This window comes from Chelonia mydas, chromosome 1 (assembly GCF_015237465.2).
Source record: "Chelonia mydas isolate rCheMyd1 chromosome 1, rCheMyd1.pri.v2, whole genome shotgun sequence".
Classification (NCBI taxonomy): Eukaryota; Metazoa; Chordata; order Testudines; family Cheloniidae; genus Chelonia; species Chelonia mydas.
Window position 1 is genome coordinate 47,239,985 of NC_057849.1, and position 17,801 is coordinate 47,257,785.

At 45.0% G+C, this 17,801-nt stretch overlaps 1 protein-coding gene across 4 annotated transcripts in view; it reads left to right on the forward strand.

The window, feature by feature from the left end:
* LOC102948172 (WD repeat-containing protein 64) overlaps positions 1-17,801 on the forward strand; it is an 82,236-nt gene that overhangs the window by 1,779 nt on the left and 62,656 nt on the right. For all 4 annotated transcript variants that reach the window (XR_005224229.2, XM_043531485.1, XM_037891951.2 and 1 more), the window contains exons 2-3: positions 8,924-9,206; positions 16,862-16,915. Coding sequence is in view for 3 of the 4 variants with exons in the window: in XM_043531485.1 (XP_043387420.1) it covers positions 8,924-9,206; positions 16,862-16,915 (337 nt within the window). In the remaining variant the exon portion in view is untranslated. The remainder of the gene's footprint in view (positions 1-8,923; positions 9,207-16,861; positions 16,916-17,801) is intronic.

Below are 17,801 nucleotides of genomic sequence, written 5' to 3' on the forward strand. Positions count from 1 at the left end.
TTGTGGCACCTTAGAGACTAGCAAATTTATTAGAGCATAAGCTTTCATGGGCTGCGATGAAGTGGGCTGTAGCCCACGAAAGCTTATACTCTAATAAATTTGTTAGTCTCTAAGGTGCCACAAGTACTCCTGTTCTTTTTGAGGAAACAGACTAACATGGCTGCTACTCTGAAACCTACTAATAAAGGTATCTCTTGACATGACAATCTTGACTTCGCAACCTGTATTGAATTTCTTAGCATGTGAGCAATGTTTTTAGTCTTGGAAGAAATGCTTGTGGTGGTATATTTTTTGTTATACAAGTTTGGGGTAGAGGGAGCTGTGCAAGTAGCAGGAGAGTCTGCGCTCTGCTCGCTCTGATTAGACTGAGGCAGAGTTGTATGCTGGAAACTGACCTTTGGTGGTGGACTGAGATTTCTGAACGAAGTGATTGCCTGCATCTCTGTTCCAGGACTAGTATATTTGTAACTAGAGCAAGTTACGTTACAGCTATGTCTACACTTAAACCACCGCAGTGGCCCAGCTGCAGTGGTGTGGCTGCGCTGTTGTAGCGCTTCAGTGTAGACACTCACTACAGTGGTGGGAGGGTGTCATAGGTGCTGACTCCATGGGTGCTCCGGGGCTGGAGCACCTATAGGGAAAAATAAGCGGGTGCTCCGCACCCACCGGCAGCCAAGCTTCCCACTTGTCACCTCCTTCTCCCACCCTCCGACCGTGCCACATCCCCGCTCATCCCCCTCCCTCCCAGCGCTTCCCACCCCACCCCTTGCTGCCTAACAGCTGTTTGGCAGCACTTAGGACTTTCCGGGAGGGAGGGGGAGGGGTGGGGATGCAGTGTGCTCAGGGGAGGAGGTGGGGAAGGGGTGGGGACTTGGCGGAAGGGGATGGAATTGGGGCAGGGACTTTGGGGGAGGAGTGGAATGGGGGTGGGGCGAGGGCAGGGCAGGGAAGAGGTGAGGCCAGGGTGGGGTGGGGGGGTTGAGCACCCACTAGCCAGAGGGGAAGTCGATGCCTATGGAGGATGTGACGGTATCCCTGAGGTGCAACCGGGGACTGTGGGTCTGCGGTGCCCCCTTAACTCACTAATCTTGGTTGTCTCAATGCCTTACTGGTGACAAGTAGCAAACCCCCCCAGTAGACCCACACGTGGAGCCCCACACCCACCCAGATTGCATGAATCCTCCCAGAGACATTCATGAATCACACAGAAAAGGACACCAGCCAAATCATGCCTGCTCCCAGCCTTGTACCACCGGAATATACCATCTTGCACTGCTCAAGACCCTTTCTTGGGCAATGCAGGTTTATTAATTTGTTCATCACTTCATCAATGGAAAATGGACATAACACCAGCCTTTGTAACCTGAGCGGATTTATCAAGCACTTCAGTCAAACTCACTGGTAAGGATAAACATTAGAATAAGTTTATTGATTACAAAAGATGGACTTTAAGTGATTATAAGTGATAGGCAAAATTCAGAGTAGTTACCAAAGGAAAATAAAAGATAAGCACTCAGTCTAAATTCTCAACCTTAATAGACTAGGCAATATCCGGACTAAGCAGTTTTTCTCACCCCACTGGATACTGCATATTAGTTACACCTTCATATGCAGGCAGAGCCATCCTTAGGATTTATGGGGCCCTATGCAGTATTATTAAACTGGTGCCCCTGTACCCCACGTCAGCCGAAGCTTGCAGCCCAGTGGGGGGTGGAGGGGAGGGAGGGATGAGACAGCAAAGGATAACGAGATGCCTCAAGGTGGCGGAGAGTCACAGTTCCCCGCAGAGACCCCTGTACTCTCTCCCTCACGCAGAATGGACATGCAGAAGTTACCTATTTAAAAGCACTAAACTTGGGAATAAAAAATGTCAGTCACAGGTTTTTTGATATGCTCTGAAGTTTGTCAGACATTTATTTTCAAAAACTTTGTAGTAAGGGTGAGTCAGCTGTCTTGCTGAATACAACATTAAATATTATGGAATACATGATGGAGCTCTTCTCTGTTTTACATTTTCTTAATCAGTATTTCTAAGCTGATTTTATATTTTAAATGTACTCTTAAGCCTTCATAAAATAATCATTCCAGATTACTACATATTTAACTCACTGAAACAAAGACATTATTTTAAATTAATCAGTCACAGAGGTTTAGTGTGTTCATAACAATGTTCATTGCTTTTAGAAAAAGGGAACATTAACTTACTTTGTGTAATCGCCATAACAATAGACATGCTTATGAAATTTCACCAACTTTAAAAAATATGTTTCCAAAGATTTTAGGCATAACAAAGGATTTTATATCTTATTAAGGTACTGATTTTGCTGGAGGGTTCTCTTAAAACTAGTTCATCAGATAATCAGAAGTAAAGAAAGGGAAACTTTGTCCAGCTATCTGGAAAGAAAGGAGTGTTGTCTCTTTAAGGGCTCTCTTCAATGGGGGGTGGGGGGAGAGGGGGTGAAGGGAGACAGGGAAGGACAGGAAGTCTTTGGAAGCAAGTTCTTTTTACTATAGTAATTAAAATGTGTATTTTAGATAAGGGTGGTCTCTTTGAAGGATTTATTTAAAAAACTATATGTCTGAAGATCCCAGCATTTAAGGCTAAAGATAATTGTGCATCTGAAAATCTATGCAAGGATTTTTTGGAGATATGATTTTATAATAAAAAGAAAAGGAGTACTTGTGGCACCTTAGAGACTAACCAGTTTATTTGAGCATGAGCTTTCGTGAGCTACAGCTCACTTCATCGGATGCATAGCATATCGTGGAAACTGCAGAAGACATTATATACACACAGAGACCATGAAACAAAACTTCCTCCCACCCCACTCCCCCGCTGGCAACAGCTTATCTAAAGTGATCATCAAGTAGAGCCATTTCCAGCACAAATCCAGGTTTTCTCACCCTTCTCACCCTTCCCCCCCCCCCCCCACACACATACAAACTCACTCTCCTGCTGGCAACAGCCCATCCCTCTTTGAAACCCCTCTTTATAATGCGCATGATAATCAAGGTGGGTCACCTCCAGCACTAATCCAGGTTTTCTCACCCCCCCCCCACACCCCCCCCTTTCCAAAAACCACACACACAAACTCATTCTCCTGCTGGCAACAGCTCATCTTACAATGTGCACAGCAATAATCCAAGTTTAACCAGAACGTCCAAGACGTTCTGGTTAAAATTGGTTTATTGCTGTGCACATTGTAAGATGAGCTATTGCCAGCAGGAGAGTGAGTTTGTGTGTGTGGTTTTTGGAGGGGGGTGTGTGTGGGGGGGGGGTGAGAAAACCTGGATTAGTGCTGGAAATGACCCACCTTGATTATCATGCGCATTATAAAGAGAGGTTTCAAAGAGGGATGGGCTATTACCAGCAGGAGAGTGAGTTTGTATGTGTGTGTGGGGGGGGGGGGGGGAAGGGTGAGAAAACCTGGATTTGTGCTGGAAATGGCCCTACTTGATGATCACTTTAGATAAGCTGTCACCAGCAGGAGAGTGGGGTGGGAGGAAGTTTTGTTTCATGGTCTCTGTGTGTATATAATGTCTTCTGCAGTTTCCACGATATGCTATGCATCCGATGAAGTGAGCTGTAGCTCACGAAAGCTCATGCTCAAATAAACTGGTTAGTCTCTAAGGTGCCACAAGTACTCCTTTTCTTTTTATTCCATGTGCTTGGAGAACACAAGTCCAGGCATGTCAGGTGGGCATTGCTGAGTCACCAGGCAAGGCTGAGCAGTTCCCCTGGTGTGGCCTTGTGCAAGCGAGTCATTGAACTGTAAAAAGAAAAGGAGTACTTGTGGCACCTTAGAGACTAACAAATTTATTTGAGCATAAGCTTTCATGAGCTAAGTCTCTAAGGTGCCACAAGTCCTCCTTTTCTTTTTGCGAATACAGACTAACACGGCTGCTACTCTGAAACCTGTCATTGAACTGTGACTCCCTTGCTGGACAATGGCTGCTGATGATTGGTCAACACCCACCTGGGCATTGGTTAGCTCCCTTGTGGTTTCTGGGGAGCTAATATCTGGGTGATTCCCCAATTCACAGTATATTTTAGTGACAACCGTACAGCACAATCTCATAATTTCATATGCACTGATATACATATTTAGATAGAACAATGGCTTTCAGCAGATCATAACTTTTCCCATGATACCTTACATGGCATGCTTTATATGAAATATTACAATGATATAAAAATGATGAATAGGTAGGTTACAGGGTGCTCCCCCAAGGTATAGAGTGTCACAGAGGGGTTTTCCCGTTGCTGTAGTTAATCCACTTCCACGAGATGCGGTAAGTAGGTCGACAGAATTCTTCTATCAATTTACTGCTATCTACGCCAGGGATTAGGTCGGTTTAACTATGTCCCTCAGAGCTGTGTTTTTCACACCTCTGAGCATCGTAGCTGGGTTGACCTAACTTTTTAGTGTAGACCTGGCCTCAGAATGTACCCAGAATCTGTATCACTGATTTCTGCTCTGCTGGGAAAGCTGACCTGCAAGGTCCTGACATCTGCTACCGCTTGGCAGATGGGCAAGACTGGTGTCAGACTGGGACAGTAGTATCAGAAGGGGGCATTAGGATTGAGTTGTGTTAATTAATCACAAAGTACTGGCATTCTGTTCCAGCCTTCGTACCCAGCCTTCAGAGACTGACACCTCTTGGGTTTCTCTTTCTGTCAGTTTGAGCAAAATCAAAAGACTTACTGATGTTGGGTAATAGAGTTTGGCGTGAATCCATACATCATCCTGGGTCATGATCATAGTCCTCACTTCATCCTTGGCCCAAGTTGTTGGTCAATCCATCACAGATATGGCTGGCACAAGAACTTCACAATCTGCCAGAAAATAAATGGTTGTGGTCAATAAGGGGCGTGTTGCCTACACCTTCCAGGCTATTTATACTGCCCTAGAACATCCTGGTGATGTAACATTACCCTATTGATACATAATGTGGTGTGGGGAGCATAGCGTGCAGGCACAGAATGCTCCTTGTTACATTTGGTGCACTGCATTATGGGATTGGTGCACTGCATTGTGGGATTGCCTACCACAAAGAAAAATGGAAGTTAAGAGAATGTTCTAAACTGACTAAACTAGTGTGAAAGGTTTGATCACAGAGATCGCCTTGGGACTGTCACCTGACATGCTGAATTTACCTCTGAGCCCATTTTCCCTGCCATCTTGGGACTCCAGAACCCTGTCTTGGTGAGCCAGACACGCTAGCCTGCTGCAACACAGACTCAGATCTGGTCCACGCCCCCCAAAGCTGCAGACTTTAACCAAAAACTGCTCACCAGGTCACCTATCTCCAGCACCCAGACACCCAGTTCCCAATGGGATCCAAACCCCAAATAAATCTGTTTTACTCTTTATAAAGCTTATACAGGGTAAACTCATAAACTGTCTGTCCTCTAAAACACTGATGGAGAGATATGCACAGCTGTTTGCTCCCCCGGTATTAGTCACTTACTCTGGGTTTATTAATAAACAAAAATGATTTTATTAAGTATAAAAAGTAGGATTTGAGTGGTTTCAAGTAATAACAGACAGAACAAAGTAAGCTACCAAACAAAATAAAACTCTCAAGTCTAAGCCTAATACATTAAGAAACTGATTACAGGTAAATCTCACCCTCAGAGATGTTCCAATAAGCTTCTTTCACAGACTAGACTTCTTCCTAGTCTGGGCCCAATCCTTTCCCCTGGTACAGTCCTTGTCAGTTCCAGCAGACATCTTAGGTGGAAACTAGGGGTTTTCTCATGACTGGACCCCTTTTGTTCTGTTCTACCCCCTTTTATATCTTTGGCACAAGGCGGGAGTCTTTTGTCTCTCTGGGTTCCCACCCCACCTTCTATATGGAAAAGCACCAGGTTTAAGATGGATTCCAGTATTAGGTGACATGTTCACATATCCTGTGAGACCTCAGCCTCCATTCTTCCAGGGCTGACCCCCAGGAATACAGGAAGGCTTACAGGTAAATAAACCATTTACAACCAATTGTCCTAGTCAATGGGAGCCATCAAGATTCTAAACCACCATTAATGGCCCACACTTTGCATAATTACAGTAGTACCTCAGAGTTATACTTCATATTCCTAGTTTCAGATACAAGAATGATACATTCATACAAATAGGATGAACACACTCAGTAGATTATGAACTTTGTAATGATACCTTACAAGAGACCTTTTGCATCAAGCATATTCCAGTTACATCATATTCACACTTATAAACATATTTTTATAAAGCATATGAAGTGCAATGTCACAGCTGGCACTAGTCATGCTTCCCATCCATATCAGGAAGCTAGCACACTACCAAGAGTTCAGAATGACACTAGCCCCAAGCAAGACTGTCAGTTTTGTCAAAACAGTCAATTCTGGGTCTGATTCTGTTCAATATCTTCATCAATGATTTAGATAATTGCACAGAGAGTAAACTGTGGATGATACCAGGATGAGAGGGGTTGCAAGTACTTTGGAGGATGGGATTAACATTCAAAATGGTCTGGACAAACTGGAGAAATGGTCTGAAGTAAATAGGATAGAATTAAATAAGGGCAAATACAAAGTACTCCACTTAGGAAGGAAAAATCAGTTGCACACATACAAAATGGGAAATGACTGCCTAGGGAGGAGTACCGTGGAAAGGGATCTGAAAGTCAGAGTGGATCACAAGCTAAATATGAGTCAACAGTGTAAGACTGTTGCAAAAAAAACAAAAAAAAACAAGTATAATTCTAGGATGTATTAGCAGGAGTGTTGTAAGCAAGACACGAGAAGTAATTCTTCCGCTCTACTCCACGTTGATTAGGCCTCAACTGGAATATTGTGTCCAGTTCTGGGCACCACATTTCAGGAAAGATGTGGACAAATTGGAGAAAGTCCAGAGGAGAGCAACAAAAATTATTAAAAGTCTAGAAAACATGACTGATGAGGGAGGATTGAAAAAATTGGGTTTGTTTAGTCTGGAGAAGTGAATACTGAGGGGGGGACATGATAATAGTTTTCAAGGACATAAAAGGTTGTTACAAGGAGGGGGGAGAAAAATTATTCTCATTAACCTCTGAGGCTAGGACAAGAAGCAATGGGCTTAAATTGCAGCAAGAGTGGTTTAGGTTGGACATTAGGAAAAACTTCCTTTCAGGGTGGGTAAGCCTTGGAATAAATTGCCCAGGGAGATTGTGGAATCTCCGTCATTGGAGATTTTTAAGAGCAGCTTAGAGAAACACCTGTCAGGGATAGCTTGAGAAGCACTGATCTAGACTATCTGATGTGGGGGACCGGTGTTTTTTTTTTCCAATATGTGCGCAGACCGGCAGCTGATGGCTCGCAGACTGGCACCGGTCCGCGGACCCACCACTTTGAGTAACACTGGTCTAGATGATACTTAATCCTGCCGTGAGTGCAGGGGACTGGACTAGAGGACCTCTTGAGGTCCCTTCCAGTTCTACGATTCTATGATTCTGTTAATTTAATTTCAGTTCCAACAACCTGTGTTAACCCATGTGTATGTGTGAATACAACCTAGGTTTCATCTTTAAAAGAATTGGGCACTGAATTTGAGCATCTTTTTGGCCAGGGGTAGATGGGTGATTAATTGTTCAATAGCTTCATGTCTATGTTCTCAGACAAATTATTTTGGTGCTAACTTCTCCTTACTCCTGGCAATGTTGTTGTCATGAGCAAACTTCACAGCTGCTGCTGATGTGCTCTCTTGTGTTAGGAGGAATGACTCTCACTGTGGCAGTAAATGATAACAAGAAATCTCAGTAATGCACAAATGAGATCATCCTCTCACAACTTCAAACCAACATGTGATTACAAACCATGACATTTCAATGCAGCGTGATCTCCTGCATGATGGAGAAAAGCAGCTTGCCATATGGATTGCTGCTCCATCACATACCTTTGCAAGTACATTCACAGACATGAGTCACAGTAGAGAAGAATCATTAGTGTTTGGGCAAATGTAAGCTGTACTCGAGTGTGCATCGGTGATTATTTTGTTATGTGCTACATCTTGGGGAAACATAAGATGGTTCCTGCTTATAGGGGCCTGAGCCACATAAGAATTATTTTCAATTATATTTGATTGAAAATACATTATGGAAATATGTTGGAGAGCCTGTATCAAGGGCTCTTACTCTCCTAGGCTAGCATGACAGATTGTCTTGTGTACCCTAGCAGCATGAACATCATCATCATGTGAAAATAACTATTCTTGCTTCCATGTTCCATGAGGGAAATTCATTTGCTTTCATCTAGAAAAATTGTTTGTGCTTTTCAGACCTGCAGATGAGGCAAGATTTAGCAAGTGCGCAAAGGACCCAGTTCTTCTGCCCTTACTCTCGTTAATGGGGCTACTGACAGGAGTAAGAGCTGTAGGATCAGGTCCATATCCAGATCATATAGTGCTGTAAAATAATTTCAGAAAATTCTAAGGAAGATCAACAATCTCACTAGTGCCTAATGCCTAAACTAGGCGGGGGAGGTTGGTAGCATGCCTCACCACCCTCTCCCCAAACTGATGGTGTGTTCTAGCTTCCCCCTACCGTCATTCATTGCCTTTTCCCATTTGTCAGCAATGAGAAGTAGAAGTATGGAATAGCTAGCAAAATCTCCCTAACTTAGTTCAGAGAGGCAGTCTTCTCTAGTAGGTAGAAACACAGCCTAGGAGTCAAGCAACCTGCTTTCTGTTCCTGGCTCTGCAACCAGTGTCATGTGTGGAAGTGAGCAAGCCATTTCCCCTTTCAGTATCACCATTTCCCCATCTTTAAGAGGGACAGTAAAACTTATCCCCCTCTGTAAAGTGACTCGAGATGTACAGATGAAAAACACTACACAAGAGCCAAGTATCATTGGTTTCAGTACTCTGACGTTGCCCCGTACATGATTCTCTTCTGATGTTTGTTCTGACAGCATTCTGAATGAGCTACGGGAGTCGATGGCCGAAACCGAGGCTTCATTTCGACGTGCCCGGACTTCGCTAGGAGGCCCCAGATTGCAAGCTGCCTCTCCAGTTTCCCTCAGGAACTTTTCAGAAGAAGCACGAGAAGAAAGCTCTTGGCTTCCAGAATGGCTGGTGAAAGAGTTACTGAAAGGGCAGCAGAGGAGTCACTCAATAGGACTCCTGGAGAATATTTTGGAGCGTGAAAGTTTTCGGCATCACATTGACTCTGCCAAGAGTCTGAGGAAAGGAAAGGTATTTTCAGTGCTCTCCAGTTTGTGTCTCCTGTGGTATGCCCCCTTTGTGAATAGCATTTGCCACAGGAGAGGAGCCAGAAAGCCAGAACCCTGGTTTTCAGTGTGAGTGTAATGATCTTAAGAACTTTACAGTGTAATGTGTGTTTTAACCCCCCCCCCAAAAAGCCTGTTTAGGCATATGCTTGCCTTTTGATGCACCGAGTTATATGGCTAAATCCCTGCATGGTGACAGGGATGCATACTCAGATGCAACCCACCTGAAAATTTATCTGGCCATCTAAGAAAGCAGAGCATCAAAAAGCCCTGGATGCTGGCTCTGCAGTAGGCTGATCTGAGGCAGAAACCAATTTAAAAAAAAAATCTGCGTACAAAAAGCAACCCTCCAGTTTTATGGTGCGAGTTGCCCAATGTAGGGATCGCTGCTCAGGTACCTGAATTACCTGCATGCACTCCTATAATCAAGACCATCAGCCTACAAGTCTCAAAAGAGTGACTGAGTGTGGGTTTGGGAGGATGATACCTCTAACACTCAGCTGCACCAAGCCTCCACTTAGCTAGTCTAAAAAGGAATGTGGCGAGTTGGGGTGGAATATCAGTTGCTGGAAGTTGGGCTGAGTAAGGACTTGTCTACACTTGAAATGCTAGAGCAGAGCAACTGCGGCACTTCAGTGTGGACGCTGCCTATGCTGATGGGAAAGGTTCTCCCATCAACATAAATAACCCACCTCCCTGAAAGGTGGTAATTAGGCTGAGGGGAGAATTCTTTCATCGACCTAGCGCTGTCTACACAGGGACTTACATCGGCTTAATTATGTCACTCAGGGGTTTGGTTTTTTCACACTCCTGAGTGATGCAGTTATGTGGGCGTAACTTTCTAGTACAGACCAGGGCTAAGGACTGCAGGATTTAGCTCAAGAAAAGGAAAAGTAGGGTAAGTGTCACATTCTGAGATGCAATCCAAACTGGTGATGAGTTGTCACCTCTCATCCTGTAACCCTTAAGTGCCTTAAAACTTCGCTATTGTAGCTCTTTGCCTGGGACACCCACAGTCAGGAGCAAGCATGCACTCTACGTCTATGTATTGGGCAGCTCTGGTCCAATGTTTTGGATCCAGGAGCTTGCCTGCAATACCACAGACTTCTACTGGTCTCCACCAGCCTTGGTTAACAACTGGTAAGGTGACTCCATGCTCTCCCCAGCCCCAAAATTTCCCCGAAACGTGTTCTGAAATGTCCAGCTCTGTCCTGGCACAATCAGAGGAAAGTTTAGGTTTTATTGCTCCTTTAAAGAGTCAATATTCAACAGTTTGTTATTTTAACTGGAGTTACCAAACAGTTTGGTTCAAATTAGCGCTGGATTGGTTTAGATTAAAGATAAACCAAGTTTATTTAATTCCAAAGAGAGAGGTTTTAAGTGAGTACGTGTATAAGGATTAAAGTCAGAAATGGTTACAAGAGAAATAAAGCTCAAACCCTTTCTAGTAACTAAAACTTAACACTCTAGACTTGGTTCAAGATAAAATCCTCACCATGTTTCCATCAAGATGGCTGATCAAACTCCTGAGTCAGGATCCCCAGAAGTCAAAGGGCTGGTACCTTTGTCTTCTTAGGTGAAAGATGGATAATTTAGGATTCTGTACCCCTCTCTTTTATAGTCCAATGAATCTTTGAAATGGATTCTTCTGAAGGATACCTCCAGATAAGTCTATTTCTAGCTCTGGGGCAGGCAACATGGAGTTTGTCTTGAAGGAAGTGATCTGCTGCTTCTTCTCCCACTGGGGTTGGTTGCTAAAATGCAGATTATTTAGTTTCTGCCCCCTCCAGTGCGGCAGAATGACCATTAAACACACGATAGTCAATCTTTTCCCTGCTGTAATAGTGTGAGGTTTGCCTCCACAAGTTGTTAGCTTGATGGGTCTGTTTATGTAATATATAAATACATTCTTATGGTCTGTCAAAGTATTTTGGAAGTAACTTCCTGGTGGTAAAACCACATTCCTTTGTCTAGTGTGGGATAACTCTTCTTTGGCTGGCAAACACATTTCAAGAATTATAATTTCAGTTTATGTCCATAGTTCAGTTCTTTGCACCTATATAATGCAGTAGAGATGGGCTGAACACTTCAATAGTCTACTCAATAGACCATCCACAACTGATCGGCGTGTCCTTGCTCATTTACCCAAGAAACCTATCAAAGAGGATCTCGACTTCCCTCCATCAGTTGAGGAAGTTATGAAAGCCATTAAACAACTGAACTCTGGCAAAGCATCCAGATACGATAGTATCCAGATACTATCCAGAAAAGATAGTATTCCAGCAGAATTGTATAAAGTAGCAGGCCCAAAGGTTATCAAGGTGTTTCATGACATCTTGAGGAGCATTTGGGAGGAAGAAGAAATGCCACAAGACTTCAAAGATGCTATTATTGTATTACTGTTAAAAAACAAAGATAGCAAAGCTGACTGTGGAAACTACAGAGCCAGTGCTCTCCTCTGTACAGCAGGGAAAATACTAGCTTGCCTTCTACTGAGCAGACTCATTGCAAACATATATGAGGAGAATCTTCCAGAAGCGCAGTGTGGTTTCAGACCTGTTCGTAGTACTATGGACATGATTGTTGTTGGAAAGCAGGTCCAGGAAAAATGTTTAGAGCAGAACATAGACCCATATGCAGTTTTCATTGATTTGACCAAAGCTTTTGATACGATCAACAGAGAGGGTCTAAAGAAAAGGAGTACTACGGGCTATTCTACATAAACTGGGCTGCCCAAGAAGGTTCATATAAATCATCCATCTGTTCCAAGACCACATGACAATGCAAGTGCTCACCAGCAGTGACTTTTCTGATGCATTTGAAATTTCGAATGGAGTGAAGCAAGGCTGCGTACTTGCTCCAGTGCTGTTCAATTTGTTTTTTGTCTGTGTCCTCAGCCATGCCACAAGGGACTTGGATCAAGGGATATACATCCGCTACTGACTCAGTGGCTCCCTCTTTGATCTTAAAGACTCAATGCGAAGACCAAGGTGCTGGAGAGACTTCTCATCTAGGCACTTTTTGCAGATGACTGCGCCTTAATGGTCCACAGACATGATGACCTTCAGGCCATTGTTGATAGGTTTTTTGAAGCATCCCAGCTCTTTGGATTTACGCTCAATCTTGGTAAGATAGAGGTCTTGTTCCAACCAGCATCTCGTTCCAATGCCCCAGTGCCAGCCATCTTCATCTAAGGTACACAGCTGAAAAATGTGGATCAGTTCAAGTATTTGGGCAGCACCATCTCAAGTGGCAGTTCCCTTGATAAGGTAATTGCCTCCAGAATCAGTAAAGCCACCCAGGCTGACTCCAAACAAAAGTCCTTAACCAACACAACATTCGTCTCTCCACCAAATTGAGGATCTACAGTTCAGTGGTTCTAACATCTCTCCTGTATGGATCTGAGACATGGACTCTTTATTGCTTGAGCAATTTCACATGTACTACCTCCACTCAATAATGAGCATTCACTGGCAGGACAGAGTGACCAATATTAAGATAATTGAGCATAGGTGCTGACTCCATGGGTGCTCCACGGTGTGAGCACCCATGGAAAAAAATTAGTGGGTGCTTAACACCCACTGGCAGCCAGCTTCCCCCTTTCTCACCCAGCACTTTCTGTCCACCAGCAGCCCTGTCGATCAACTCCTTCCCCTACCTCCCAGCCCCTCCCGCCTCCTGCAGATCAGCTGTTCTGTGGTGTGCAGGAGGTGCTGGAGGGGTGGGGGAGGAGCGGGGATGGGGCACACTCAGGGGAGGGGCGGAACTGGGCAGGAAGGGGCGGGAAGAGGCAGGGCAGGAGTGGGGGTGTGGGGGAAGGGGTTGGGTGGGGGTGGGGCCTGGGGCAGAACTGGGCAGGAAGAGGTGGGGTGGGATGGAGGCTTGGAGGAAGGGGGCGGGTGGGGGCAGGGTCTAGGGTGGAGCGGGGGGGTTGAGCACCCCCAGGGCCCAGACGTAGCTAGGGCCTGTGTCCTTGAGAAAGAAAACACAACCAACAGTGAGGAAATGTTACTGAGAGCACCAGACATGTCATCCGAATGGAAGAACACCATCTCCCAAAACAGATCTTGTAGCTGAGTCAGGGCAAAAGAAAGAAGGATCGTCCATATAAGCACTTCAGAGATAATCTGAAGAGCAGTCTCCAGTGGGCTGGCATCATTCCCAAAGAACTTGAGCAAATGGCTCAGAACAGGGCTCACTGGCAGTCTCTGATAAGATCAGCATGTAACAGGTTTGAGAGGGATCGACAAAATCATCTCCAGGCTGCATGTGAAAGGCGCCACAGAGCTGCATCATCAAACATCAAAGATACAGACTTCCCATGCCCTCAGTGCTGCCAACTCAGTGAACCAGGGTTTGGACTTCAGAGTCAAATGTGTAGCCATAGATGAGCACTGCAACAATATCGTTGTCATCGGCATCAATGGACTACCAACATGCAATTATATTAGTAACCAGTGGGTTATGAGCTTTCTGTTGGTACCTTGCATGGCACTTATCAGATACATTTCATTACATTAGAACTGGTAGGCCAGCTGGAAATTCATTAGCAGATATCAGAGTGCCCCTTGCCCCCTGGGCTGTTCTTAATGTCACAGTAAGAAATATTAAAATGTTCCTGGTTATAAACATATTATGCAGAGAGAAGGGTAATTACAAGGGTGGATTAGTCAGACAAATTCTGCACTTGTATCCAAGTATGAAAAGCTGATAGCCTTAACATGAGTGGCGACTTATGGGAGTGTCTGTGCAATGATACGTACCATTACATACATGGGGAATTATCAGTGTGTTACGGTTCTGAGCATGGCCAGCGTTACCAAGATATTTCCAGAAGCCTGAGTAGACTCAGTCAAAAGTACCTCTTCTCAAACCAACTGGCCTCTGGAGTTCATATTAAATATTACATCCACTGAAACTCTGTGTGTGTGTGTGTGTGTGTGTGTGTCTTCAAGAGCAGAATTTCCCCTTAATATTTGTGTGGTTCTTGGAAGGTGTAAAGCTCAATATAAATTATAAGTATTATTACTCTTGCATGTTTATACAGTGGTAAAAGTATCATGTCTGTGGTAAATTGTTGTTGTGTCTATGTTAGATCAGTCATGATGCACTCTCACTTTGCCACAGATACTGTGGATAAGAAGGAACTTTAAGTGAATCAGGTAGAGCAGGGGTGGGCAAACTTTTTGGCCCTAGGGCCACATCGGGTACAGAAATTGTATGGAGGGCCAGATAGGGAAGGCTGGGGGAGGCGACGCCTCCCCAAACAGCGAGGCGTGGCCTGGCCCCTGCCCACATTCCAGCCTCCCAGAACTCCCACCCCCATCAAACCTCCCCTGCTCCCCACCCCTGACTGCCCCCTGGGACTCCTGCATCCTATCCAAACACCCTTGCTCTCTGCCCCCTGACCATCCCCCTGGGACGCCCATCTCCTATCCAGTCCCCCCTGCTCCCCACCCCTGACCGCCCCCGTAGTGCCCCCCCCCATCCAACCCTCCCTGCTCTCCCCACCCCGCGTTACCTGTGGGGTGGGGGAAAGGGGTGCTCAGTCATTTCCCTGTGCATTTTCCGTGCTCGTTCGGCTGCTCTCCCTGGCAGTCGGGCAGGGCTCGCTCCCTGTCTGGGCTTGGCTACTGGGGACAGGGGCCAAGTATGCTGGAGGTGGAGAGGGGCCCTGGTTTGCTCTGCCCCTGTCCTCAGCAGCAGGGCCCAGGCCTCTTGACCACCCCCCTGCAACTCCCTCTGTTCCTCACCTCCCCCCCAGAACTCCCCCTGACCGCCCTGCCCTGGGGCACCAGGTTGGGCCGTGCTATAGCCATGCCACCTGGCCAGAGCAGCAGCCACGCTGCCCAGGTGCTGGGGGAACTGTGACTGTGAGGGAGGCAGGGGAACAGAAGGGGAGGGACCAGGGGCTAGCCTCCGTCCCGCTCACCACGCTGCTGCCGGGGAGTTGGGCTGGCTCCTCTCAAGCCTGTCCTGACCCCACTCCCTGGCAGGAGTTCGGGGGCCAGAGGGAAGGGTCTTGCGGGCCGGATGTGGCCCGCAGGCCGTAGTTTGCCCCCCTCTGAGCTAGAGACTCCAGCCAGTAGGAGCCGTGGCAAAAGGATCCAAAGCAGGGAATGCTGCATTGGTGGGGGTGGGAAGAGGTAAAATGAGGTCCAGCCAGGGCCACCTCTTTCCCCAGTATCCCTGCACCCAGAACAGTGCAGGGAAGACACTCTACCCCATCTCTGGGGAAACTAGGATCCAGGCAGTTCCTTCACACTTCACCCCCACTCCACTATGTATGTGGCCTTGTTTGGGGGGTGGAACTACAGGGAGGAGCCAGCCAGATGCTCTGTTCAGTAGAAGCTGAAGCAGACAAAGCAGAATTCAGAGACCTGTGTACAGTTTTGACAGGACTTTCTCTGCCCTGTGCTAATTGGTGGTTTGCTGTAACCCTCTCCCTCCCTTTCCTCACAGTCTCTTCACTTCAGCTGCATTCCACACCTGCCCCTCTTACCACCTTCTCCCCTGCCCAGTCCCCTTCACTCCCCTGCCCTTCAGTGTCCCATCTCCCTTCAGTTTTCTTTCCACGTAGCTGATCTCTTCTAAACTCACCTGCCCTCAAAAAATTGTGGAATTAACCTCAGGTTTGCTGCCATCACATTGTTCGCTCTGTTTGTGTGTTTATAACCTTTCCCCTACCCTGTGTCTGTTTTGTCTATTTAGACTGTTAACTCCTTGGGGCAGGGACTGTTTGCTACTCTGTTTGTACAGTGCCTAGCACAATGGGGCCCTGTCCTTGGTTGGTCCTTAGGCACTGCCTTAATAATTATGATTAGACCTAAAGTGAAATGCAGCCTGATTCATTGTTTGTCATTTCAATTAAGCCAACAATTGTAGTGTTGCATAGATTACAGCTTCAAAAGACACATTGTTTATTCAATAAATTATTGATGAATGCATCTCAGTGAACATTTGAAACAATTGCTTGTCAATCTACTGAATAAATAACAACACCTAAAACACTTACGGTAAATATTGCCTCCTGGATTCAAAGGGACTCAGGGAAAAGGATAGATGGATGCTCTTTTACTTTGTCTTCATAGAGGTATATAAAAATGCATTTCATATTTGAGGGTCTGATTATGTGGTGGTTTGAGCATCTCCAGTGATGTGTTTGGCTTCAGTAGAAATTGAAAACAGTCAAGTGAAGTTGAGCGTTCTCAATATTTTACAGGATCAGGCCTTTAGTCTGTCATAAAGTTTAGTTTCAAGATGATTTTGATAAAACAAAGAACGGGCCTGATCCTCTTCCAGTTACAGGCAATTACAAACCCCCTTTGTCTTCAGTAGGTGTAGGATTGAATCTTAATTCAGAGAATGTACAATTGGGATTTTCTTAGCATTGATGCAACAATTATGTTTAAGAAAACAATCTGAGGGGAAAGAAGTTGGTTTAACTTGTACGTAAGTAGAGATCCTCTTCTTTCCTTTCCTCTCGACTCCCTTTTAGACACGAGCCTCACTCAGGGTTCATATCAGTTGTGTATTCCACTTTTGTGTCTTCACTAAAGGTGTGGCTCTAATACAGTACATATATTTTTAACTCTTGCTTTCTCTCTTTATTTTGGAAAGATTGAACAACAGGTGACCCTTGAACAACTTCAGAAACTAAATACAGCTTTTCAGGTATGACTTTATTAGTGAAATCATATCAGTACATAGCCCTGATCACAAAAGGAAATGCCTAATTTATGCAAAACAATGTGTAGATTAGAAATAAACTTGGGGGGCAGGAACTGTTTTTCTCTGTACAGCGATGAGCCTGTTTTGGGTACCACTGTAATACAGGAATCATTTATAGAATCATGGTTGGTGCTTCAGATGTTTCAGGTAATGTTGTGTCTTGTGCTTTTATGTAATGTTGTTAATAGGTACATTATGCATTGAGGTTTGTTTCCCTATGTAGTTGTCACTCACACCCATGTTTGTTTCTCAGAACTGTGGTCTTTCCTGGTTTGCTTTTTGGTAAAGAATATTTCAGGCTGAACTTGTGGATCTAATTGTTAACATGACAAACTCTTTCTTTTTTTCTCTGAACTATATATGGGGTTTTCTTAATGCATATGCCAAGCAGAATGCCCAGAAGATTTGAATATTCTTTGTGGAACATGTCTTTGTACAAAATAATACAGTTTGCCTCATGCAAATATTTTAGGATCAGTGTTCTAAAATCAATAAAGAACAGGTTTTTTGGACTCTAAAACCCCAATGTGTGGATCATTCCTTTATATCCAGGTTGATCTGCAAAAGGACAAGCAGCAAAAGTGATCAGGGGCTCTACAGTAAAGTTATTACATTAAATAACAGTAATACAGTGAACTCCCAATGATCTCAAAGAACAATATACAGAGAGAGCAGATCTACCAGTGGCCTGTACATCAATGTAGTTACACCAGTGCAAAACCCTAATGGCAGACAACAGCACTGTTGCAATCTCCTTTATGCTGAAGTTACACCAGCGTGAATTTCCTAGCGAGGGGCTGCTGTTTTGTAGGAGGAAGAGGGGAAATGG